The sequence below is a fragment of the Scardinius erythrophthalmus genome (assembly GCF_964197995.2).
Source record: "Scardinius erythrophthalmus genome assembly, chromosome: 10".
In the NCBI taxonomy this organism is placed as follows: domain Eukaryota; kingdom Metazoa; phylum Chordata; class Actinopteri; order Cypriniformes; family Leuciscidae; genus Scardinius; species Scardinius erythrophthalmus.
The window spans coordinates 40357790-40382489 of record NC_138230.1 but is presented as its reverse complement, the minus strand read 5'-3'; the positions used below and the strand labels follow the sequence as shown (position 1 = coordinate 40382489).

Sequence of the window (24700 nt, the reverse complement as noted above, 5' to 3'; positions counted from 1 at the left end):
AGATAAATGTGTGTAATTCAACACACCAGAACTTTTGAGCCTTCTTCTTCTGTTATTTAAATGGCGGTTGGCAAACCAACTTTAAAGTGCATTTTCCGCCAACTACTGGTTTGGAGTATGAAGCACAGCGTTAAAGAGACTTCCCAATTTATTTATTTATTTTTTTTCCATAAATTCTATAATTTGTCCCTTATCCTAATATTTCCTTAAGTGAATAATTGCTTACACCCCTTTCATTTAGTGACTGAACTAATTTAAGTCGTTCTCTATTGTATGCTGTGCATTCTAGTGATTTACTGTTTCTGGGTATCCACATTTATCACAATTACATTGTCATGTAATATGTGTCATATCATTACGCCTGCTGGACTCATGGTACGGCAGCAAATTTTCTTGATTATTACGCAGGAATGAGAGTATAGTTCCTATCCATATCAGCCTAGAAAATAGCAACTTTTAATTTTCTGTCGGTCTTATACACGATGTAACTACAGAAGAGTCAAGTTTTAAATAGGAAAAATATCGAAACTCTTTGGTCATTTTTTGAGAGAGATGCTAATGGTTCTGTCCGATTCAATGGTCTATCTATGCTAAGCTATGCTAAAAGTGGTACTACCAGACCCGGCTGAATGGATTCGAAAACGGTAAAACTCAACTGTTTAAATGTAAGTTAAGAGTTTTATCTCTAAAAACAGATAAGCTTATAACGCTAGTATATAGAATAACTAAAAGTAAATCGCTAGTCAATACCACTAACAAGGCTCTTAGCCTCACACTAACACGGTAGCATAATGAGGGTCCCTACATGCAAACCGAAGCATTGTGAACTTTGTAAGTGTACAGACAGTTTAATAAGAAAATACTTTATAAAGACAGTACATTGCGCGTATACAGGCAGGAGCCATCTTGGAAAACAGTCTCGACTAGTCGAGCCACGAACGTCGTGCTAACTAAGTGGGATGGGAATCTCATATGGTCCGCGGTTTCCTGAAGAAAGCACTCAACGCAAAATAAATAAATAAACAATTTTAAAAAAACTGAACGCACCAGAGACTAACTTAGTGCTTCCACGGGATACACACTGTAAATGCAATAAAATAAATGTACAGTTTCAATGAAGGTATACCTACAGATTTACGGCAGAAAGGCTCGACTTTAGCAACAGCAAGCAAATAATGTTTCGTATTCACACATTACCTCGTCCAAATGATCTGCAACAGGTATTTTGGCTCTCGGTACAGCAGTTTTCTTGAGGTGATTTCTTCTGAGAGTATCGGAGGTTCTTTTGGATATGATGAAGTCATCCTTATCGAAATGTTTACTGCAGACGCGGTGGTCTATCTGTCGAAGCGTTTCTACCGGTGTTTCGACATGGAAATGTAATACGACCAGCCAATGCTTCAACATGTAACTATTCTGCAGAGGAAGTCTGTGAAAACTTTCCGGATTGTAGCGCTTCATTTTCGTTTCGCAGCCGGGAAAAGCACAAACACGAACCATTTTCTTGCACACGTACTGTTCACTCACCTTTTCACTAACTTACTTTTGATTCGTTCACATCTCACGTGTAGCCTACAACAACATTTCACGCGAGATTCACCTCTTGGAGTGAAAATGCTTGAGCTATGTTTTTGTTAAAATATTGAAAGTATGAGGCCCCTTATAGTTAGTCACCCCTATATTTCAATAAACAGATATAATTCATGCATTTCCATGTAATTAGATCTCACAAACTTAATTCCTATCGACCAGCTCACTTAGCACGGCGTTCTTGACTCGACTAGTCGAGACTGTTTTCCTAGATGGCTCCTGCCTGTATACGCGTATATGTACGCGTCTTTATAAAGTATCTTCTTATTAAACTGTCTGTACACTTACAAAGTTCTCAATGCTTCGGTTTGCATGTAGGGATGCTACCGTTAGTGTGAGGCTATTTTGAGCCTTGTAAGTGGTATTAACTAGCGATTTCATTTGACTTATTCTGTTTTTTTTTTTTTTAAAAAAACTCTTTAACTTACATAACGCATCCCAGAGAACGATCGACTCGGTAACCATGTGTTTATTACCCCTAGGTTAATTTTTCTCCGGAATTGTCCTTTAACTCTGGGGGAGTTGTAAAATGAGCCTATTTCCCAAAAAAAGAAAAAAAAAGTGGAGTATCTTATCCCTTTAACTTGCCTCTAATATGTCCGGTGGGCCCCCTCGTGGAATAGCATTCCTTTTCAGGTGTACTCTAATCGGGTTTTTTGAGTCCTTCGCTCTACTAGGAAGATGGAAGTCGTCTTCATCGAAATGTCTGCTACAGACTCGGTAGCGCTTCTCCTTTAGCGTCTCGACTGGTGTAGTGGTGTCAATTTTGAGAACGACGAGCCACTGTTGTAGAAGCTCCGGGTCATTGCAGCGAAACGGCAGACCGTGGAAGGTCTCCGGATTGAACCTTTTAGCTTTTATACCGCAGCCGGGATAGATACATGTGTTTGGCATCTTGTCCTATCACGCTGCAGTAGTCCGACTGTCTCACAACAATCCTCTGCTCAGTCACGTGTAAGTTACACAGTTGTTTCCGTCAACAAAGTTTCACGCGAGAGTATAAAAACGTTATTTCTATGTAGTGTTAAATTCAGCTTTTCGCTTATTTACGGGCTTTTCCCAAATCACGGAAGTGACCATCAGGCAAGTGTTATTTAAAGGAACACACCACCGTTTTTTTTGTTTTTGTTTTTTTTTTAAATAGGGGTTATTCACCGTTTGATAGGTGGGCAAACGCATTTTTGTCTCGGTGTTACCTGTTAGCATGTCGTGAGTAAAAGTGAAAAAATTAAAAAACGGTTGCCTTCTCTGTTGTAAGTAACGTTATACTACAACTCCCGAGTCAACAGAACCAGGCTAACTCGGTGAGAGAAATATAGCTAGCCCTCACTCATTTAATTTCACAGGGAACGATAATCGATTTTTTTTTTCAATCCATGCTAAACAGGTTGAACTCAACATGAGGTTATACTAGAGGAGGCAATTTGAACCATACTCCGCATGTGAACCAGGTTCTCCGCACCTATCTTACAACTGAACAAAGACACATATTCACGTAAGAAATAGTAATAAAAGACAACTTACATGTGCACTTTGTTCTTCCTTTGCTTTGAAAATGGATGGGACGGCCGTATTCTTCAGACGTAGTACAGTCTTTCTGGGCCCAAATTGGCTAAATTGTATTTTTTCAACGTAGTCCTCCGGTGCAAAATGCTCTTCGCAAACACGATACTGGTTAATTCTGTAGAGAGGTGTTGAAGGACAGATCTCCAGAGCTGCTAGCCATTGATATCTCAGTTCCACATTTGATGGAATTTTGTGAAACATTAAATTCGTGTATGTCCTTTGCTTGTTCTCACAACCTTTTACCATGCATGTAATTACCATGTTTGCTGTAGCTGCTAACTTCTCAAACTCAACACAATCCGAAAGCGAAGATACTCGGTGTAGATAACGCCGATTTCAGGTGTTGTGTGAAATCTCTGCGCCCAAGTAGCAGTGCTTCACCCCAATGGTCCCAAGTCAATATCTGCCTAGGAAATCGCCTAGTCTTGATCTGCATTGCTATTTGTACTCGCTGTGAATACGAGTAGTAATTCGTTTTTTTTTTTTTTTGGATCACTTTGAGTCACGACATGCTATCCGGCAACAAAGGATTCCATTCATTATGCTAAGCTAGCGGCGGCGCTGCCAGACCAAGGACAATGCATGCACCGAGACAAAAATGCGTTTGCCCACCTATCTAAATGTAGGGGAGACGGCGAATAACCTCTATTTCAAACGGTGGCGTGTTCCTTTAAATAAACTCCTGATGTACTTATAAACTTTACAATGCCTCGTTTTGTGAATGCAGAACCTATTTGTTCTACTGTAGAAGTTTTGTACCATTCCGGGCATTATTAGTAATTTACGAGATACAAACTTGGATCCATTAGCGCCTGCACTAAGCCATTCGGCTGATATCTCTAAATAAGTTCTAACTTAAATAATGTTCGACCAAGGCAAAGGACCCTAGGTTGAAATTACTCCAAACCATCCCTTTAACTTCTCTCATTTGCATCTTTGTATCTCGAACCAGTTTCTTGCTCTTCTGACCTACATTTGTTATTTTGTAAACAGAATATCAATGTGTACATATCTATATTTAAAAATGAGACAGCAATGCTCAAATGCATGTCTGTGGAAAATGCAAGTATGTCATTTTGCTTGTTTTATTTTATTTGAAATGTCAACTTTGTGATGATACACCTTGAACGCCAGTATGTTGAAACATTAAATGAAAGATTCAGTTTTATTGTCTTTTTTTTAATCCAAAGAAATACAGTGTTGCCTATTGTACAGGATTTAATAAAACCTGGAATGGAAAGGTTGCAAAAAGAACGAAAACCCACATTCATTTTTACAATGAACAAAGGTTAGATACACCAGCCACTGTTTTTAATGCCTGTTGTACAAAGATGCTGTCAATGTTATTAGTGTTTCATAATAGACAATGGGCAGTAATCCCTTTAAAGATCACTTGTGTATAATGTGGTACTGTATAAAATTCAGCATTGTCCTCTAAATGTAACCCATACAACCAAAAGAAAAAAAAAACTGTACAGCCTCATAACTACTATAACATGGAAAATACAATGACAAAACACTTGCTTTCCAGTCCTTGGAAACATTATCAATATTCCTTAAGCCAATTCAATGGTATTCAGGTTTTGTCAGCTTTGTAGAATTACACAGAGCCATCTACGAGAAACGTTTCCCCGGGACACCTCCTTCACACTGCAATTTTGATGTGCGCTTTATGGCGTGAGTCTCAGTTCAGCGTCACGGTCTGTAGTCCGTGTCAGTGTCTGAATCGGTCTCGGTGGGCGTTTTGTCCGTCTCCAGGTGCAGCTCTCTGACAGTAAGGATGCGTATGAGCATGCTGTCCAGAATCTCATCACTCAGCGAGGTGGTCGAGAACCACATGGGACTGCTGGGTACACAGGAACGCTCAGGGCTCAGGTAGAACTGGGTCGTGCACTGCCTCACACTGGGTGAGCTGGAGGAAAAATACGAGTGTATTATAGGGCAGCAATGATATTCCCTTATTTTTATAGCATTTACTTTTTAGAAAGTTTAAAAGAACAGCACTTATCTGAAATAAAAATATTTTGTAACATTACACACTACCAGTCAAAAGTTTGGGCTCAGTATGATTTTTTTTTTAAAGAGATTAAAACTTTTACTCAGCAAGGATGCATTGATCAAAAGTGACAGTGATGACATGTGTAGTCACAAAATCAGGGAAAGACACATTTTTTGCTCACCAGCCACTGTGACAATAGTGGTTTTCCAAAGTCAGGGCTCCAGACTGCGACCAAATGGTCGCATTTTGCGACCAAAATTTGAGAGTGTGCGACTAAATTTTACATCCAGTCGCACATGTGCGACCAGTAAATTTCATCTCGTTCATAGTGGGCGACAACCGACGTCGCGTCTGCGATGCTTTGTTTACGACATCACAACAATTATTTTTTTTAACGGTCCTCCATGAAGGGTTCCGAGTGAATGAGTGTGTGTGTGTGTGTGCGCGCGCGCGAATGAATGAGTGTGTGTGTGTGTGTGTGTGTGTGTGCGCGCCCGCGCGCAAGTGAGTGAGTGTGTGAGCGAGCGAGAGAGAGTGAGAGAGTGTGTGCGTGCGTGTGTACATGTGCGAGTGAATATGTGTGTGAGACGGCTCGAGATGACTGGTCGTAAAGCAATGTGTAGTCTGACAATGTTTCTTGTCCAGGACATGACAAGATTTTTAGGAGTCGAGACTCAAAATCGTGTAATCTGATACATTGACTATAGTAACAGACAAAAAAATTGCGTATTCTGAACCAGACATAACTATAACTATGGTATACTGTGGTTATGAAAGTAGCCTACACATCTTTTTACAGCACTTCAAAACTATATCCTATTAAAATATATATATTTTTTTTTATGTGTCGACCAAAACATTTTTGTTCATCCTTTAAAGATTGTCTCTATTTATAAAACTGAAAGTTTCAAGAAGTAGGAAAACTCACACTTATTTTTTTTTAAAAAAAGAAGACTAAATTACCATTGTAAACAGCTGCTGAGGGTGCTTATTGGCTATTTTCACTCCCTAATATCTATTTTGTCACTCATTTTGCTTTTAAAATAATATTAAGACATTATGAAGGATAATAATTAAATTTAACTTTATCTATACACCTCAAATTTAGCTCAGTGCTTTGTCATCCCACAGTGCTACCAAATACTTTCTGTAGAACTTAGAGCCGCGGCCCTCAGATGTTAGTCTGGAGCCCTGTGATCTTAAAATAAAACTGCACCATAATTTCTGTACGCTTAATCTATTTATTATCAAAGCATTTGTCTGTAATAGTTATTTATGGGGAAAATGTGAAGGTGTGCCCCTAAATTTTCTGCTTGCGCTCCTAAAATTTTAAGTCAGGGGCTACAGCGCTCCTAATAAAAAAAGTTAGTCTGGAGCCCTGAAAGTTACTAGCCACTCATCATTTTCACTGGGAAAAACTGCCATATAGATATTTTTAATATCTCATAATTTGGCAGCAGGAATATAAGGCTGCTGTCACTCTAAGACCTGATGCACAGATCCATTATACTGTTACACATGCATTTTCTTTTTCAACCGTTTACGTACACTTAAAACATAACTGACTGTGTTTACGTGAATACTTGCCAAGACTGGCTTTTTGACATTATTTTGTGTGTATTTGACTGTTTAAGCACAATAAGCAGTGAAAGAGAACTCAATTTAGTACCGAGATGCGGCTTTATGTGCGCACACTTTGGGTGTGAGCACAAAATCTGCGAGAATTAGTCAAATTACGTGCAATCCCACGCCAAAATTACACCAACAATGTTCATCGGGAGCAAATGAAACGAGTGAGTGAGGGGAGGAGGGTTTGTACGTGACTCGCTGTCGGAGAGATGAGAGAGTGAGAAAGTGCAGCTGGTATCGTGCATCTATTCTGCGAAAAATTGAGTATTGGAAGCATTTCAGATATTTCAGTATTGATATGTATCGATTTATTTTTTGATAACTAGGCTACATTGCACTTAGTTTATTTCAGGTGCATTTTAAAAGACTACAATTGAAAAAATATGTATAATAAATATAATTCTAATACTATGAATAAAATTCAACCCTCCAAAGTGGCTGATAGGAGTAACATGCCACCGCTGAAATCCACCCGCATTTGGAGGGTGTTAATGTCAAACCCTGTAAGTAAGTAAGTAAGTATATATATGAAGAGTTCAGATGCAAGTGCCATCTGAAATTTTCTTCTAGAATGATCATTTTTATTAAGTTTGTATATTTAAGTTCAGTAATTTCACTTAAATGGCAATGAAAATTACCTAATAATTGCCATTTAAGTGAAATTACTGAACTTAAAAAAATGAGCTTGATAAAAATGATCATTCTAGAAGAATATTTCAGATGGCACTTAGAGGCTTTTGCATCTAAACTCTCATATATAAATTAGCTTTATAAGCTAATTTCAAATTTCAAATGAACATACCATTTTGAGATATAGAATTCATACAGCCTGACAGGACAGCGGAGAGGATTTTCAGAATTTTCCTTTATCTCATATATAGTGTCATTGTCATCCTCCTCTTCCTTTCTTTTCTTTGCAGGGACGCCATCTACATTGAGCAAAAACAAATGATACCACAAGAAGAACACAAAACACACAATCAGGCTATGACGGTATGACTGACCACTGACCAGAGCTCGGGTCATCTTTGGGGGGATAGAAACGCAAACAGGCCACTTTGGTGCTGCCCTTGCTTCGAGAGCAGCGGACGATGTGGCCGAAAGAGAGGCGACGGTGCTGCTCCACTGTCTTGTAGTTGAAGAACTTGGTGAAGAAATAGAGCAGCGTGTTGAGCAGCACGCCGGGTGAAAACGCTCCCAGCTGCTTACAGTCCCACAGATACTCCTCCTCCACACGAGAATGAACGTAACCTGCACAAACACACACGGGCGTTTGTAGCACAACAGAGAAACAAGCCAGTCTCGTGTCAGTTTCTTAAAATACTCACCAGTGGGTAAAATAGTTGGTTTCCATCCTTTGAGTAAGTTGGTCATTTCATGGCAGAATTTGGTGTAGAAGAGATCCGAGAAGATGTTCTCCATCCGATTGTTCTCAAACAGGAACTGGAAACATAATCGACGAGAGCCAATTAAACTAAATACAACATGACTGAATGTGTTGAGTTTGAGTGATTTCGTCTTGTTTCACCTGCTGGATGCCCAAGCAGAGGTAAAAGACGCTGTCAGGGCTGTACTTCTCTCCGTTGGGTCGACGAACTTCAGAGATGAACTTGCAGAGACCGTAGCTCAGTTCAGCCGTGCAACACTTCAACAGGTCCTCCTTTATTGTCATAGTACGCGCTGTGGAGGATGGCATGTTGAAGATTGTGTAGCTTAACTAGTAAAGCATGATGTAAGCAATGGTAAAGTTTATGGTTCAAATCCCTCTGAATGCATATAGTCCAAAAATATATATAACTTGTGAGACACGTTAAGCCACTTTTATGTATAATTGTTTTACATTGTGGAACTTTCTTTTGGGTATAAAGCAAACTGAGACCTACAGCCAAATTTGGGAATCTCCATGTTGGGTTGGGCGTTCCTCCAGCGCACCCAGTCTCTCCAGGCATTGACTGCGTACTCATGTTGCAGTTTGGAGAGGTTTGAGAAGTTGTCTAGAGCTGGTTTGGCTGGAACCACTGCTGCACTCTTGCGGCCCTACACACAAATAAAACATAGTCAAACATGTAATCAGTGATGGTGATAAAAGTATTATAAAAGTTATAAACACTACCACAACTACAAATTAATATTTTTAAAAGTTACAAATTTCATGTTATCTATCCAATGTATTGAATTAAAGAGTATATTTGAACATCAACTGAGTAGCACTTTATTTTACAGCCCTATTGCTCATGTACATACTACGTACTTTTTCAGTAATTCTATAATAACCGAGAAATAACTAGGCACTAATCCTGAACCTATCTCTACCCGTAGCCTTTCTTATTCAAAACATTAGTAGGTAACACTAGGAACCAATAAGTTTCATTAGTTAACATTATTTAACTACCTCAGTTAACATGAACTAAGAATGAACAATACTTCGACAGGATTTATTAATCTTACGAAATATTCATTTAAACATTTACTGATACATTATTAAAATCAAATGTTGCATTGTTAACATTAGTTAATGCACTGTGAACTAACATGAACAAATCAATGAACAGCTGGAATTTTTTTTAACTAACATTAATAAATACTGTAACAAATGTGTTGCTCATTGTTAGATCATGTTAGTTAATACATTAACTAATGTTAACTAATGAACCTTATTGTACCCATTAGTATAACCCAGCATTATCACTACACTTCAAGTCCACCAAAAGAATCGTGTGCAAATTAGCAGAACATCAAGGAAGGAAGGCCTTATTAACCTTTGTTAATATCAATTTCAACATTTACTAATACGTTATTAAAATCAAAGGTTGTATTTGTTAACATTAGTTAATGCACTGTGAACTAACATGAACAAACAATGAACAGCTGTATTTTTATTAATTAACATTAACAAAGATTAACAAATACTGTAACAAATGTATTGCTCATTGTTTTACATTAACTAATGAACCTTATTGTAAAGTGTTACCGTAACAGTTTAAATAGTATCTAAAGAGTTCCTAACGAAAGACAAAACCAGGTTTTTAAATTTATGTTTTTAGATGTTGTCTACTGCTGTTGCATCAGCGTTTCATGCGAGGGAACCTCTGGGAAACAGTCTTAATGATGAAGCTTTGTAGGTTCACTGGCAATGCAAATCTGCCCCTCGCACCAGCCCAGTTTGTATTGGATGCCCACTCTTACACGATTCGGCCGCTTCTGACTCCTCATACAGAGAAGATCCAGCTGCACCTTCAAGGGAGGATGGAACTTAAGATCGGGGTGGCAATGTGGCGTTGTTTGCAGACTATCTGTGTTGCTACTCAGGGTAACACCGTCCACACTCGTACAGTCTGCCGCTGGGGTGCGTGATCCGTCGAGCCGAGTCCTCAACTTCCGTGTCGTCACGTGCCTCTCTCAGCTGCAGCACAACAGCCCTGTGGGCCTCCACGAGCCCCTTGTGAGTGCTTCTCAGATCCACTACAGCTGCCATTGCAATCACGACGTCCCGTCTCAGTTGCGGAGTCAAGTCCCTCAACCAATTCTGTCCTTGATGTCCTGCGCTTGAGACTTGACGATTTGACAACTCCACAATACGAATGTGCGTGAGGATGAAACGGCCTTAAGGGCCCTACACACCGGGACGAATATCGGTGTTTTTCAACGCGTTTTTTGTGTTCACACCCAAACGATTTTCGCTGACGATGAGCCGAGTGAACATGCAAATTCATTCCCTGACATTAGATGGCGCTTAATGTAAAACAGAAACCACTCCATAACAGTTCTCTTTTTATCAAGATGTTTGTAGTCGCTGTCGTGTTTGTCATAGTTTTTTTATGTTCCGACACCAACGAGACCAGCAGCTCTACATTCATCTTGCCTTGCATCTTCCTCGTCTTATTTCTTCCCGGCAGTGTAGACGCTACCTGGTGTATATCTTCTTTGCCATTACGTATATGTGCTCGGCAAGACCGTTTTGTGTTTGAGCGCCCCCAAGTTGTGTTTTACTGTAACTTCAGAAGCTCCAGACATGTGAACAAAAGCGCCAATCTCATTGGTCGGATAGTTTTTGAAGCGGAAACCAAAAAAACGAACCCGAGGCGTTTTAAAAAAAAAAGACGCTTTTACGCGTGGCATTTTTCGCGCCGGTGTGCACACTCACATTGGCGCCCTTTGTTTAGTCACGAGGCGTTAAAGGTGCAATGTGTGATATTTCTGAGGATCTATTGACAGAAATGCAATATAAGATCCATAACTATGTTTTCAGTGGTGTATAAAGACCTTACTTAATGAACCATTATGTTTTTATTACCTTAGAATGAGTCATTTATATGTACATAACCGCGGCCACCCCTTCTATGAAGGTTGCCATATCGTGACGTCATGTTTCTACCTTAGCAGACAGCGAACAGACAGACGCGTTTCATCACTAACTTGAATGAGAAGCAGCAGAAAAAGACGCGGCTTCCTACGTCGGCCACCGTAGCCTCTCATTCGAGTTTGAAATTTCAAGGAAAGGCCGCGAATTATTGACCGATTGCAATTCGCAAATCTCACCACTAGATGCCGCTAAAAATCACACACTGCACCTTTAAACGTCGTCCCGGTGTGAACAGGCCTTTAGTAGAGCAGGAGAAATAGGGCCGTGAATCGCAACTTTTTTTTGTGAACGCAAAAAGGGTGTTCAGTTTCTTTTTACGGAATGACAAAATGTGTTCAAAATCTGCAGTAAGTAATGTTTAAGCACCCCACACTAACCGGATTTAAAGTGCCCTTATTGGCCCAGTCTGTTGTGATTGGTCTACCGCTTACAGTGTGTGTCAGAAACTAAACGGCCATTAATATTAAATTAAGTATCAGCTCCAGAGGCTTTATTTGAATAGTAATGTATACTAATTTATTGAAACAGGTTTAGAAAAAAAAAATCACTTTTTTGAAAGCGAAAATGTTTTGGACGCAACGTTGTTAGCATTCGAAAATCTTTTAAGCAGCTGTAGTTCATCCAGATATTAATACTATGAGATAATTCGCTCAATTTTATTGCTTCGCGTTCCACGCATCCTTTGACAGCAGCAGAACAAGAGCCGTATTAGGGGCTTTCAAACCGGAGGAACCTTTTCATAGTTCCAAGAACTATTGGTGGAAGTACCCGGATTTTGGTGTGTTCGCAACACAGGTACTAGGGACGATTTTAGTTCTAGGATCTCCTTTTGAAGGAAGTAATTTAGCACCTACTTCACAGCACTCTAGGAACTACCAGTGACGTTAGTGTACGCTGATTGGCGAACGCACTTGAAACACCAGCACCCGCCATTTTTAAGAAAGCTGTGTAAACAGGTTATAGCCTATATATGTCCTCCACAAACTAACTCTACGAACACGGAAAGGAGAAATCCAACGCAACTTTAAGGGGACCAAGCCAAACATGATTATGCATTTCTGCTCAGCTAGCAACACTGGACATCAACCACACGCCATACGTTAATACCCTTTCATATACTGTCTACTTTCTATGTATAACAGCTCTATCTAATACCGTATTAAGAAAGGACTGTTAGACAGATCGAAAAATAATTAACACAGAGAACGCGAGTACAAAATGCTCTCAAAATATTGCAGTAAAAACAAACTGATTTATGTCATACACCTCAGTGTGATAAGATAAAAGTTATCCTGCATTGCTATAGTTAAAGTGTTTGAACGTTTTGGTGAAACATTGAGAATAATTCAACAGTAGTTGTTCTTACCCGTTTCTTCTGAGGGAGGCCATCACGTCCTCTCTTGCGAGATTTGCGTTTGCCAGAATCCGTCGCCTCCTTTTGTGTTTGCCCTCTGAAAAGTTCGATGCTCTCTGAAACGTGAAAGGATAAAGATTAGTGCTGTCAATCGATTACAATTTTTATTTTTAAAATGTAACTTTCTGTAATTAAAAGAGATTGATCGCACCTAACATTAACGTTTAATATATTTTTATATTGTAATAATGTCACATTTAATCTCCAAATTAATGTAGAAACAAAGACAGTAGGTCTATATTTAAAATATTTGATTTAACAGGTAGAAAATATACAGAAATTGAATAAAGTTATCAAACCTTTCACAGTCTTCACTGCATAAATTATGAAGTTAAATACAGATTAATCCTTATTAAAACTTCAAAAGTTATTCAGTCAAGAGCAGTTAGTGATTCTGTCTTTGTCTTTTGTTCTTTTAAGACTTTGAATCTCAGTCAAAGCTCTTACCGACTGGGAAATCAGCCTCCAGGTCCATCTGTGGCTCTTCTGCTGAGGTAGAGACTGGGGTCAGTGTGGCAGATCTGGGCGGAGGAGGTCTTTCAGGCTCTGGGGGTTGATCCCATGTCTGAGCTGAAGACACAGAGTCCTCCTCCCAACTCAGATTGTTGGAAAGGGCTTCCAGATCAAGGTCCTCCATTATATTTTCAGTCGGATCTGAATAACAAAACAAAAGGCTAATGAACAAAAAGAAAATGTGTGTGCATGTGTATATATAAAAGTTAGTTAGATCAGAAGACAAAGCGAAGCAAAAAGCAAAGCAAAAAGTCACTCCAAAGGGAGTTATTCTCTATTTCAGTGTGCACTGTTTCTGAACTCCCTGAAGCGGTTGACCAATCACAACACACAGATCCAGCCAACCAATCAGAGCACATTGCGCTTTTCGGAAAGAGGGGTTTTATTTAAACAGGAACTAAACAGAGCGTTACTGACAGACTGGGAAGAGAGGAACTGCAACAATGTAAGTGAAAAATAAGGTGGTTTTTGAACATTCAAGCATGAAAACCATATTAAAAACCTTCAAATTGTCCCTAACTTACCAGCAGATGTGATGCATTTCTCCCTCTCTGTATCCTCAGCCACCATCTCCGCCATCATGATGAGGTCGGCCTCCAGAGGGTCATCAGGGATCTTCTCTTTGATTTCCTGAATGGTCTTCACAATGCGCTCAGCGCTGTCCAGAGTCGTGGGGAAGAACAAGGGCACTGGAACCTGCATGAACAGACAGACACATGATGATTCAAGTATATACTAAGGGTGTAATCAGGGGTGGGAGTCTATAGGTTGCCTTCAAATTTAAAATATGATCTGCAACTTACTTTAATTATAATAGTTTAGGTTTCAGTTTGTCTAGTTTTCACTATTATCTTTAGTATTTTCCCCCCTAAAGTTTGTGGTTTCAGATTTTTTTTTTTTTAATGAGCTAACCAGAACAATAATAATAAGAAAAAACAATGTTCTTAGTAGTCTAGTGATATTTTAGTCATAATACAAGTCTAAGTTTAAATTTGTCATTTTATGAGTGATGAACATTTATTTAAGTTTAGAGTGCTATGTTAGTTTTTTTGCTTTATTTCAGTTAACAAAATAAATCATCATATTGATTCTGGTAGCAAACATATAAAAGTATAATAGTTTCAAAACTCAAAGATGAAGATAAGGAAAGGGAATAACGAGGAGGATGGGAAGAGGTAGAGATACTCACCGGTAGCGGTAACCCCACAGACTTTGGAGTGTATTGTGTGTAGAGATTCATGGGAACCGGAACATACACTGGCACCGGCACAGGAAGCACTATCACGGAAGGTCCATCTAGAAGACAACCGACATGAGTGTCAGCACATGCAATGCCCACTATAAACATGTCTGCAACAGTGCTTCCTAGTACCTGTTTGTGTGTTCATGTCACAGACATTGGGTTTACAGGATGTGCCTTTGTTCTGACAAAAGGGTTTACAGAGTAGGGCCTTGTTCTTCAGGATTCGGGGTGGTGGAGCAGAAGTCTTTACAACGTCTGTCTGTGTGCTGGCCGCCTAGGGACAACACAGATAACGACTGATCAGTGGTTGATTTTATACACATTTCAAGAGGAACGTCAGCTTTTATTTAGATTTAATTGACATGACCAGTCACAGTCTATTGATATTGTGAAAAACTCACATTTACAGAAGTTTTTGCAGTAGCAGCTGGAATAGAGCCTGAGGAAGCAAAAAGGTAATTGTGAGGGATAACACAGAAAATAGTTCACTAGTTGCTTAGTTTGCAAAAAAAAAAAAAAGTATGTAACTGGCAATGTGTTTGGCACCAATATTACAATTCTTACAAATATAGATAAGCTGATAAGTATTTTCATGTTGACCCTTTCAAAAATATATATCGATATTTTCAAAGTTTTGTTGATAATAATTAGATGATATTTTACTGATTGTGTTTTTGTACTGGTACTATGGCTGGTTTAGGCCTGTTGTTGACAGCAGACTCAGATATTCATATTTTTCATATTCTATGCAGTGGTCAGTTCACAGCAGTGACCGAAATTAACATTTTTATTAAGGGGCAATATTTGCCACCTTAAATTGATTTCCAGGGGCATTTTCACCTATATATGGACATTATATGTTATACACTGCCACGAATGACGCAAATTGTCACGTGAACAAGCAAATCCACAAAGGTAGAATAATAAAAATTAATACGTACGCTAATTATGACCGCCGCTAGCGTAGCTAGCGAAAGCGGTCATATAGGGATTGTCAAAGTTTTTTTTTTTTTTTTTTCCCGTCACCTTACTGAATTTTTCGTCAACGATACCAGGGACACCGAAGCACCGGGGAACATGAAATTTGGTGGGCATGTAGCCCCACTACACTTCTACGGAAAAATTTCGTTTGGTCCCCGGGGGCCACTCCCCCCCCGCGCTGGGCCCCCCCAAACCCAAAAAAATGCAGTTTTTCCTAAATAACTACCTGAACCATGGCACCGAGGATGAAGAAATTTTTATGGTATGTTGGTCTACTAGACTTTTACGGAAAAATTTCGTTTGGTCCCCGGGGGCCACTTCCCCCCCCCCCCCCGCGCTGGGGCCCCCGTAAATTTTTCGTCAACGATACCAGGGACACCGAAGCACTGGGGAACATGAAATTTGGTGGGCATGTAGCCCCACTACACTTCTACGGAAAAATTTCGTTTGGTCCCCGGGGGCCACTCCCCCCCGCGCTGGGCCCCCCCAAACCCAAAAAAATGCAGTTTTTCCTAAATAACTACCTGAACCGTGGCACCGAGGATGAAGACATTTTTATGGTATGTTGGTCTACTAGACTTTTACGGAAAAATTTTGTTTGTTTCCCGGGGGCCACTTCCCCCCCTGCGCTGGGGCCCCCGTAAATTTTTCTTTTTTGGTAATTTTTTATGGTATGTTGCTCTTAAGGGCCCACATCAACCTAGGCCATAATCACTCATTTGTGATTTGCGCCCCTCCCATAAAAAATGAAAATGCAATATTATTCTGCTTTAATCGCCCCTATCTTCAGTGGAGATGTTCAGAACTGCACCATATTTCATGTGTATGATTAACTTGACATCCTCTGGGGGTATCCTCTGCTAAGTTTCGTAGAATTTCATCCATGGGGGGGGTATAAAATAAATTCATTTATGTGCACATTTAGTGACTGTACACTCATCGGCCTGTAGATGGTGCGGTTGAGCGAAGGGTTGCTGGTTTAGGATGATACTGTCACACACATACATGCAGGAATACAAACAAACGCAAGCATGCACACACACTGACATCCACGCACAGACACACACCCATACACACACATACAAATCCACATGCACAGACACACACACACAAACACACACGCGCACACATGTACGCACACATACATACACGCACAGACACACACACACACACACACACACACACACACACACACACACACACACACACACACACACACACACACACACACACACACACACACACACACACACACACACACACACACACACACACACACACACACACACACACACACACACACACACACACACACACACACACACACACACACACACACACACACACCTACTTTTTTTAGGTATATACATAAACACGCAATACAGCCAAATTACTCCACGTCATTTATTTTTGTGGAAAGCCAGTGCAGGCCTGAGCGGCGGTCATATTTTGTACCGCGATGCGGTACATCTAGTTAGATAGACATATCTAAATGCTATCTAAGTCAAAGTGTCATCTAAAATTTAAGACCTTTCATAAGTAAAAATAAGACTTTTTATGGCCTGAAATTTGAATGACTTTTAATTTAAATTGCTAATTTAATAAAATAAATCAATATATTTATAATTGACTAATAAATAAGTAAATAAATATCTAATGTCGCCCGATAACCATTTTGGTATCGATATACACGGTGCATCCCTCATGGTACAGGGATGATAGAGGATAGTCACCTTGCAGAGCGCTGTTTCCTAAAACACATGGCTGTCCATTGGATGCACTTGAGAGTGATATAACATTGGCGATGACCGGTGTGGCCTCTTTAGTGATCAGTGATGTGCGATTAACTGTAGCTTGAGGGGCTGGAGACGGCGCTGGGCTTGTCCCTGAGGAAACCAATCATCAATAGATATCAAAAGAGAAGCCACAGAGGGGAAAAAATCCACAAATATCTCCAGGTAGACATACCTTGTGTGGGCAGAGGTTTGCTTGCAGGTCTGACTGGCCCAGTGATGCCCTGCAGACTGCAAAAGAACATCAAGCATTGCAAGCTGCAGAAATGCTTAATCTCGCCCAGCCATTTCACGGTCTCTTTCATCTTCTTGGCCTGCCTGCACATGGAGCACTTTATTTCCTGTCAGAAATGTACTCACTGTTAGTTAATTGAAAGCCATAACCAAGGCATAATGTCTTAAGTGTAATGTTGAAGTTCTCATTAATAATAATAAAAGAGATCAAATATTACCTTACGCATTAATAAGGTATGTTGTTGTAAGCATACGCTCCCACAGAACTCCTCCTCTACTTTATCAAAAACTTCAGTGACTAGAGTCTGAGAGGAGCCACTACAGTAGAAGCAGTTGCGACAGTGTTTCTTCCCCCAGCGCTTGACCAGGTCATGCTTATAAAGTAACTTGCATCCTGTACAGAGATGAAGAAAAAAATAATTATAACATCACATTAACTTGGTATTAAGACATGCATGTGCAAATCAAAAAGAAAACAAACGGTATGCTAATAATATCTTAGTTTTGCTCTTGGCACATACCCTCGCTGCAGAAACAGCGGTCAATCTTGTTTATCCTTTTCACCTCCTTAACAACTTTATCGATCTTGCAGTACTCGCAGCGAGCCATGACGTTGTTGATCTGTTTGAACTCCTCAACACAAGCAGAACTGCAGAAAGCGTACATTTTCCTCTGAAAGGTCAGGAAAGCATGCAGCCAATTAGGTTTATGGTCACTGTCGAGTAGCAAATACTGATCAGATTGTTAATTATACACTTTACAATGCATGATATGTCAGCAGTCATATCAGTTTCAGCCAATAGATTCTAGATTGTGACCTAATAAATGGCCAGTATATCAGTTATTGACTTTAAAATAATAATTGTCGGTGTATCTTGAAAAAAAATGTATGCAAATTGTTGCATGTCATTCCAAGAATTCATTACACCTGTAAAACCATGAACTCCAGTTATGTGAAATATATTTTATTAGTTGCAGTCTACAGTAGTGAACAGGAGTACCTTGAACTCCAGCAGTTCTGGCTTGTGGAAGAATGAGTTCAGACACTGAGAGCAGGGGATCTTGGTGACCGTCTGCACCGGACCACCGGGAGCGCTAGTCGTTGTTGATGAGCTGGACTCTGATGAAGCAGGTTTGGGAGCAACAGGTTTTGGGGTAGATGTGGTGTTTGTGGTGGAGGTTATGGAGTTTACCTGGTTGTTAGGTTTTATCTTACTGAAGGAATCCTGAACAAAGTCAAAAAGTGAAACATTGAAATCTCTAGTTTGACACATTTTGAATCCGACTGATCTGTAAAAGCACTAAACTCTACCTGATATGATACTACGCAGGAAAAGGAGCAGAAGTTCTGGATGGTTCCATCAGACATGGCTAGATGATACTGAGGAGTTAGTTTCAGCTTGCAGCTGTTGCATTCCACTGGAGCACCTGGTTTGAATGCAAACCAAAAGGACATTTGAATATACTTTCCAAAAGAGAAGACCACTAAGAATGTGAATATGTGACCCTTGATCACAAAACCACACAGTTATATATATGTGTGGCAATAGCCAACAATACATTGTATAGGTCAAAATGATTGATTTTTCTTTTATGCCAAAAATCATTAGGATATTAAGTAAAGATCATGTTCCATGAAGAAATTTTGTGAATTTCCTACCGTAAATATATAAAACATTTATTTTTGTGAGTGAATGCAGCACAATCGCGAACATAAATTGCCAACTTTAAAGGCAATTTTCTCAATGTTTCCCAGATTTTCAAATAGTTGTATCTCGGACAAATATTATCCTACCTATACAATAACAAATCATACATTTATTCAGCTTTCAGATGATGTATAAATCTCAATTTATAAAAAATTGACCCATGTGACTGGTTTTGGGGTCACATATGTGGTTGTGTTACCTGAAGAACTGACAGTCTGAACTTTATTTGCTGTAACGCACGAAGCGGAGCAGAAAAGCTCTCGGACTCCGTCTGTGCTCGGACTGTCCACCATTTCTGCAACCGGGCGCATGGTACGACAAATTTTGCAGGAGACAGGCTTCAGACTCTTCTACAAAAGGAAGATCAATTTATTTAATAATGACATCCAACAAAATAACCAACCCTTATTTAGGTATTCCTTTGCCGTTACCTTTTTGAAGGCTAGGAGGCAGTTTTGTTTGCAGAACTTCATAACTCTGTCCTCTATCCGCAGAGACGGACACTGACTGTCTGTGCCATAGCAGTATCCACCACAGTTCACACAGCTGTTCATGCTCAGCTTATTGGAGGAGCGGAACTGGTTGAAGCAGCTGTCGCTGCACAGCTTTTGGATGGAGCCCATGAAGTTCACTTCATGAGTGTAAGTCTATGAGAAATGCAATTGCAACACGCAACCTTTTAAAACTACTGAACTTTATTTTGATATGGATCCTATAAAGCAGCCACAGAAACGGTTATACAATTGTCACAGACAGAAAAAAACAACTATAACATACTTTGTTTATTCTAGAGAAATATAAAGTGACAAATGCAAGTTTAGACTACCAGAACAATAGTGTTTTCTAGAGAAAGATAAAGTAACAATGTATCAAACAGCAAGTCAGTTATGATACAGATTTGCTTTTCATGAACCTAAAGTACACTAAACAGTAGTTGCAGTCCTACAATGTGTGAGCAATATGTACAGTGCAAACAAAGGTTGATTTTCTAACAAATACAAACACAGTGGATTCAGAAAGCATACTAACCCCTTAATTATTTCATATTTTATGTTGCTGCCTTTTGCTAAACGGCACCACACCACAACCAGCTCCATAAAGCTTGATGACAAAGCAAAAACAAGACTGAGAACTTTCCACACTGATCAATAATAAAAAAACTAAAATAATTAAGGGGTCTGAATAATATTTCTAAATTATGCATATAAATATAGGCAGACATTGGGCCATAAAACATTGTTCACAAGACTTTGGACTACTGGATTTTGTAGATCAGAGTCTGTCACAACATGTTGTGAAAATGATTGTGTCCAGTCATTCAGAAAACACTTTAATTTAACTTTTGTGTGACACTTTGTTTCACATCTGGGGAGATAATCACATCTGGGGATGCCACAGCAAGGAAACCAAAAGAAATTATGTGAAGACTAAAAGAAAGAATATCTTAGTTTGTTTGTAGTTTATTTACAATAGTGTACAACATCATACAGAGAGACAGAAAGATAAACAGACAGAAGGTCAAAAGCACATTTTCGAGCACACAGTCACAGAGTTTTGTGCCATTCCTGGAAACAGTTCCTGGTCAACTGAAGACACAAGTGCACGTCACATGCCTGGCATTTCCAAGGTGTTTGCTGCTTCTTGCCATGCGCTGCTTTGCAATGCACACAGATCCGACGTCCAGCAGAGGCAATTTTCCTGGCATCTGAGCTCAGCTGGGCTCCTGGAACAGGCACATGGTCACAAGAGCTCTGTTTTCGGGGTATTTTCAGTGACATATCACAGAGCTCTGCGATAAGTTGCTCCATAAACCCTTTGTGGGTCATGTTGCCGTACAGCTCTTTGTGCAACGTAAAGGAGTTGGTGGCAGCAATGTCCAATAAGTGTAGAAAGATCTTTCTGTACCACTTGAGGGTTTTGTGCTGTGCGGTGTAGTATTGCAACAGCTGATCGGACAGGTCAACGCCCCCCATGTGTTGGTTGTACGCAACGATGGGTGCGGGACAGGGAAAGGTCTTCAAGCTCCATGCTTCTGTTTCTTTCACCCTCCTCTGCACAGTGTCTCCGTTGTAGGCAGGATGGATAGTGGAACAGACAGACACCTCTCGTGTGTCCATCCACTTCACAAACACAAGTGGTCCATCCCGAATCCACCTAATGGATCCCCTGGCGGACTTTTTGGTCAGTGAATTAGCTGCATTCTGGGGGCTGTCCTTCCTGTAGTCTCTGTAAGTCCCACAGGCACCATACTTCAAGGCTAACAGGTCTTTTAAGAGCTTCGGACTTGTGTAGAAATTGTCCATGTACACATGGTACCCAGATCCAAAAAATTTTTTGTCCACAAGAGACATCACTGTATCATATGGTAGTCCATGGCCAGTGGCATTGGTATTCTTTCCAGTGTACACAGAAAAGTCCACAGTGTATCCATTCGATGAGTCTGCGAGGACAAATAGCTTGAAGCCCCACTTGGTTGGCTTGGCTTTCACGTACTGTGTCATTCCCGTGTTTGCTTTGCATGCCACCATTCTTTCGTCCACGGCTAAATTTCTTCTAGGATGATAGCTGGTTTTGCATGCAAGACGGATTGTCTCTATGAGGGGTTTGACCCTGAAAAGGCGGTCATACCCATCTGTGCCCTTCTTTCTGTCATTCTCTCTGTCTCCAGCTGGGTGACTCATGTGCAAATTCCAAGAAATGGTGCGGTATCTGTCCCTTGACATAACTGTGGCGGGAAAAGGCACAGAGAAAAGACTGCCCTGCCGCCAGTAGTCACTGATGGAGCTCAGCTTCACCATGCCCATGTAGAATACCAGACCAAAGTAGCGGTACATCTCAGAAACGCTGATATCATTCCACTTGTACTTGCGACCCCTCGCAATTGACCTGGCGGCCTGAGCGTTTGTGTTGTAGCACAGAGTTGACACAGCGCTTTCAGTGAAAAACAGTTTGAAGAGACTAAGAGGGGAGTGCGAGTCAGTCGCACGCAGCTGCGGTCCAGGTTCCCGTGAGGGCAGGAATCTCAGATTCTGTGGGACCAAGTCGACTTCTGTCTCTGTTTTCCATGACTGATTCGGCATCCTGATTGTCTTGGCTTTCTTTGCAACCGGCATCAGGTCACAGTCATTCTCACATCTGCGAAAAATAAAAATAAAGCAAACACCTGTGAGCATGCTAATAATAGGATCAAAGCAACTACACTATTTAACATTATTGATTGCTAATACTTAAAAACACATGCATATATTTATAGCACATTACAAACATTTACACCTAATCAGATATTTGTATTTTACATTAAATATATTATAAATAATTATATCATTTTTATTTTAATATACAATGACATTCAAAAGGTTTGGGGTAGGTAATATGTTTAATGATTTTGAAAGAAGTCTCAAATGCTTACTGAGGCTGCATTTATTAGATTCATATTTATATTAGATTATTGTGAAATATTAAAATGACTGTTCTAAAGTAATACATGGTAAGATGTAATTTATTCCTGTGATGCAAAGCTGAATTTTCAGCATCAGTCTTTATTGACACATGATCCTTCAGAAATCATTCTAATATGCCGATTTGCTGCTCAAGAATCATTTATTACAGTTGAAAATGGCTTTTCCCCCCAAAAGGTTCTAAAGAATGGCATTTATTTGAAATAGAAATATTTAGTAACTTTATAAAATGTCTTTACTGACACCTTTTAATGTGCATTTAATGCATTCAATGTGTCCTTGCTAAATAACAGTGTTAATTTCTTTCAAAAAACACACCTTAGTGACCCCAAACCTTTGAACGGTAGTGTAATATAGTACATGCTTGTTTTGAACAACATTTAGATGCAATGACAAGTTGCCTAAGTCAAGGGCAACAAATAATTGCACTAAAAATATAACAAACCATCTTATTTTAGTCTGGCAAAAAGCCCAACTAGTAAAATATGTACATGCTTCTCTAAAAATAACATGGGTAGCACTTTATTTTACAGTCCTGTTCCACATGTAGGCTACATACTGTATACTTGCTGTAGTCATTACAATAACTGGGTAACAACTAGGTACTAGTCCCGAACCTAACCTTAACTTTACAGTACTTTATTGGTAAGTACACCAAGTACATTGAAAGTGGACGTACTGTAAAATAAAGTGCAACCATAACATGCTACCTAAAGAAAGAATAGACTTACTCATCAGAACTGAAATCCTCTGCTGGATCAATTCGCTCTTCAAAATGCAACCATTCTTCATCAGACTCGTGCTCTTCTTCTGAGGAATAGGTGAGTTCATCCTCACTGTCCAGGATCTCGATAGGTTCCTCACACGTGCATTGTGCCATCTTCCAAAAGCGATGAAAAGTGAATGAATCGGATGAAGCTATGCTATTTTTATCACATTGATGGGGGAGCTTTTACCATATTTGTATGGCTCGCCCAGGTCAAAACCGAGTGGGAGCGAATATAACGCGATAGATAGATGAGGCAGATAAACGGTAACGTTATGCATCTAACAACTTCAGTACGAGTAAAATGTTCGCATAAATATTAAATATAGCGTGCGTGAATACATCGAGTTGGACCGCAGAACGCTGCGTTTAATGCGCACTCTTTTGTTGATCAATAGATTAACAGCACGGTCTCTATTGTGTGGACCCCTCACTCACCGGCGCTTCACTGACAGCGGCAACACACGCACACACACACACACACACACACACACACACACACACACACACACACACACACACACACACACACACAGAACTGACGCGCTATATGACGACGATATTCATTAATATTATTGTTTTTTTCTTGTCAAAATGACTAACTTCGCTTATTTATTATTTTTGCCGGTCGAATCCTTCGGCAGATGGAGGATAAACAAGCGGCAATCCCATTGGCTATCGCTCACCTATCACCATCCAAGCCAATCAGCTTGGGCGAACGCAGACAAATGTGATGAATATTCATGAGCCCAGCAGCCGGTCAGACCCCAGAGTTTGAGATCACAAAGAAAAAAAAAAAACGGCAGAAAGCACATCCTGAATGTCTTCTGTATTTTACCAGAGCACTTGTTGTTGTTATTGTGAGTGGACATATGAAAGCAGACCCTTTACATTTTCTTACAGTCTCTAATCTGTTTAACCATAAATCAGAGTATTTTAAATTGTTGCCATTGTTATAAGAAAGAAAAAAAGACACAGGAACCTCCAGGGCATTCAAGTACACTAAAAAGTGCTTTTGAGTCAAATATGACTGAAATTAAATACCTGTAGCTCAGTCTTTTTGTGCGATTTATTAAAATAATTGCAGCCAGAAAAGATAATGCAACAAAGTTTTTGTCTTGACATTATTTCACAGTACCTTTATCTCATATCATCTGAATGAAAGGCCTGTTCACACCAACACAAATGTTAAATGTCAAAATTAAGTGTGATTTGTGCAATTTGTCAGTTCAGACATTGGTTTAATTTCACTACTGGTATTTATGAACAACAGCAGCACAGATATCATACATAGTGAGTTTCGATGCTCCCTTTTCAGGGTGCATTGTGGCACTTTTTAGGAAGCGAATGTTTCAGTGCACTCTATTCTTCTGACAGTAGGTGGCGCTTTTAGAAAAGCAGAAATGGGTACCAGTTTCAAAATGGAAAATGGTAAACCTGGT

General features: G+C 39.8%; 2 protein-coding genes across 4 annotated transcripts in view; both read right to left on the bottom strand.

Annotated features, from left to right (window-relative positions):
- Positions 1-4259, bottom strand: part of LOC308697450 (zinc finger MYM-type protein 4-like) — a 38648-nt gene extending 34389 nt beyond the window's left edge. The window contains exon 1 of one of the 2 annotated variants that reach the window (XM_081376694.1): positions 3115-4259. In XM_081376694.1, the coding sequence (XP_081232820.1) occupies positions 3115-3417 (303 nt within the window). In that variant the 5' untranslated portion in view covers positions 3418-4259. Of the gene's footprint in view, positions 1-2178; positions 2535-3114 lie in introns of those variants that run through there. The other variant, XM_081376693.1, reaches the window with a different exon arrangement.
- Positions 4206-24700, bottom strand: part of zmym4.1 (zinc finger MYM-type containing 4, tandem duplicate 1) — a 35920-nt gene continuing 15425 nt past the window's right edge. The window contains exons 8-27 of one of the 2 annotated variants that reach the window (XM_081376702.1): positions 19466-19681; positions 19234-19384; positions 18638-18753; positions 18327-18551; positions 17847-17997; positions 17544-17719; positions 17267-17432; positions 17032-17184; positions 14719-14756; positions 14447-14591; positions 14264-14370; positions 13599-13770; positions 13009-13215; positions 12514-12617; positions 8668-8821; positions 8313-8464; positions 8113-8227; positions 7796-8035; positions 7587-7713; positions 4206-5068 (exon numbers count right to left, since the gene is read on the bottom strand). In XM_081376702.1, the coding sequence (XP_081232828.1) occupies positions 4852-5068; positions 7587-7713; positions 7796-8035; positions 8113-8227; positions 8313-8464; positions 8668-8821; positions 12514-12617; positions 13009-13215; positions 13599-13770; positions 14264-14370; positions 14447-14591; positions 14719-14756; positions 17032-17184; positions 17267-17432; positions 17544-17719; positions 17847-17997; positions 18327-18551; positions 18638-18753; positions 19234-19384; positions 19466-19681 (3132 nt within the window). In that variant the 3' untranslated portion in view covers positions 4206-4851. The remainder of the gene's footprint in view (positions 5069-7586; positions 7714-7795; positions 8036-8112; positions 8228-8312; positions 8465-8667; positions 8822-12513; positions 12618-13008; positions 13216-13598; positions 13771-14263; positions 14371-14446; positions 14592-14718; positions 14757-17031; positions 17185-17266; positions 17433-17543; positions 17720-17846; positions 17998-18326; positions 18552-18637; positions 18754-19233; positions 19385-19465; positions 19682-24700) is intronic. The other variant, XM_081376701.1, reaches the window with a different exon arrangement.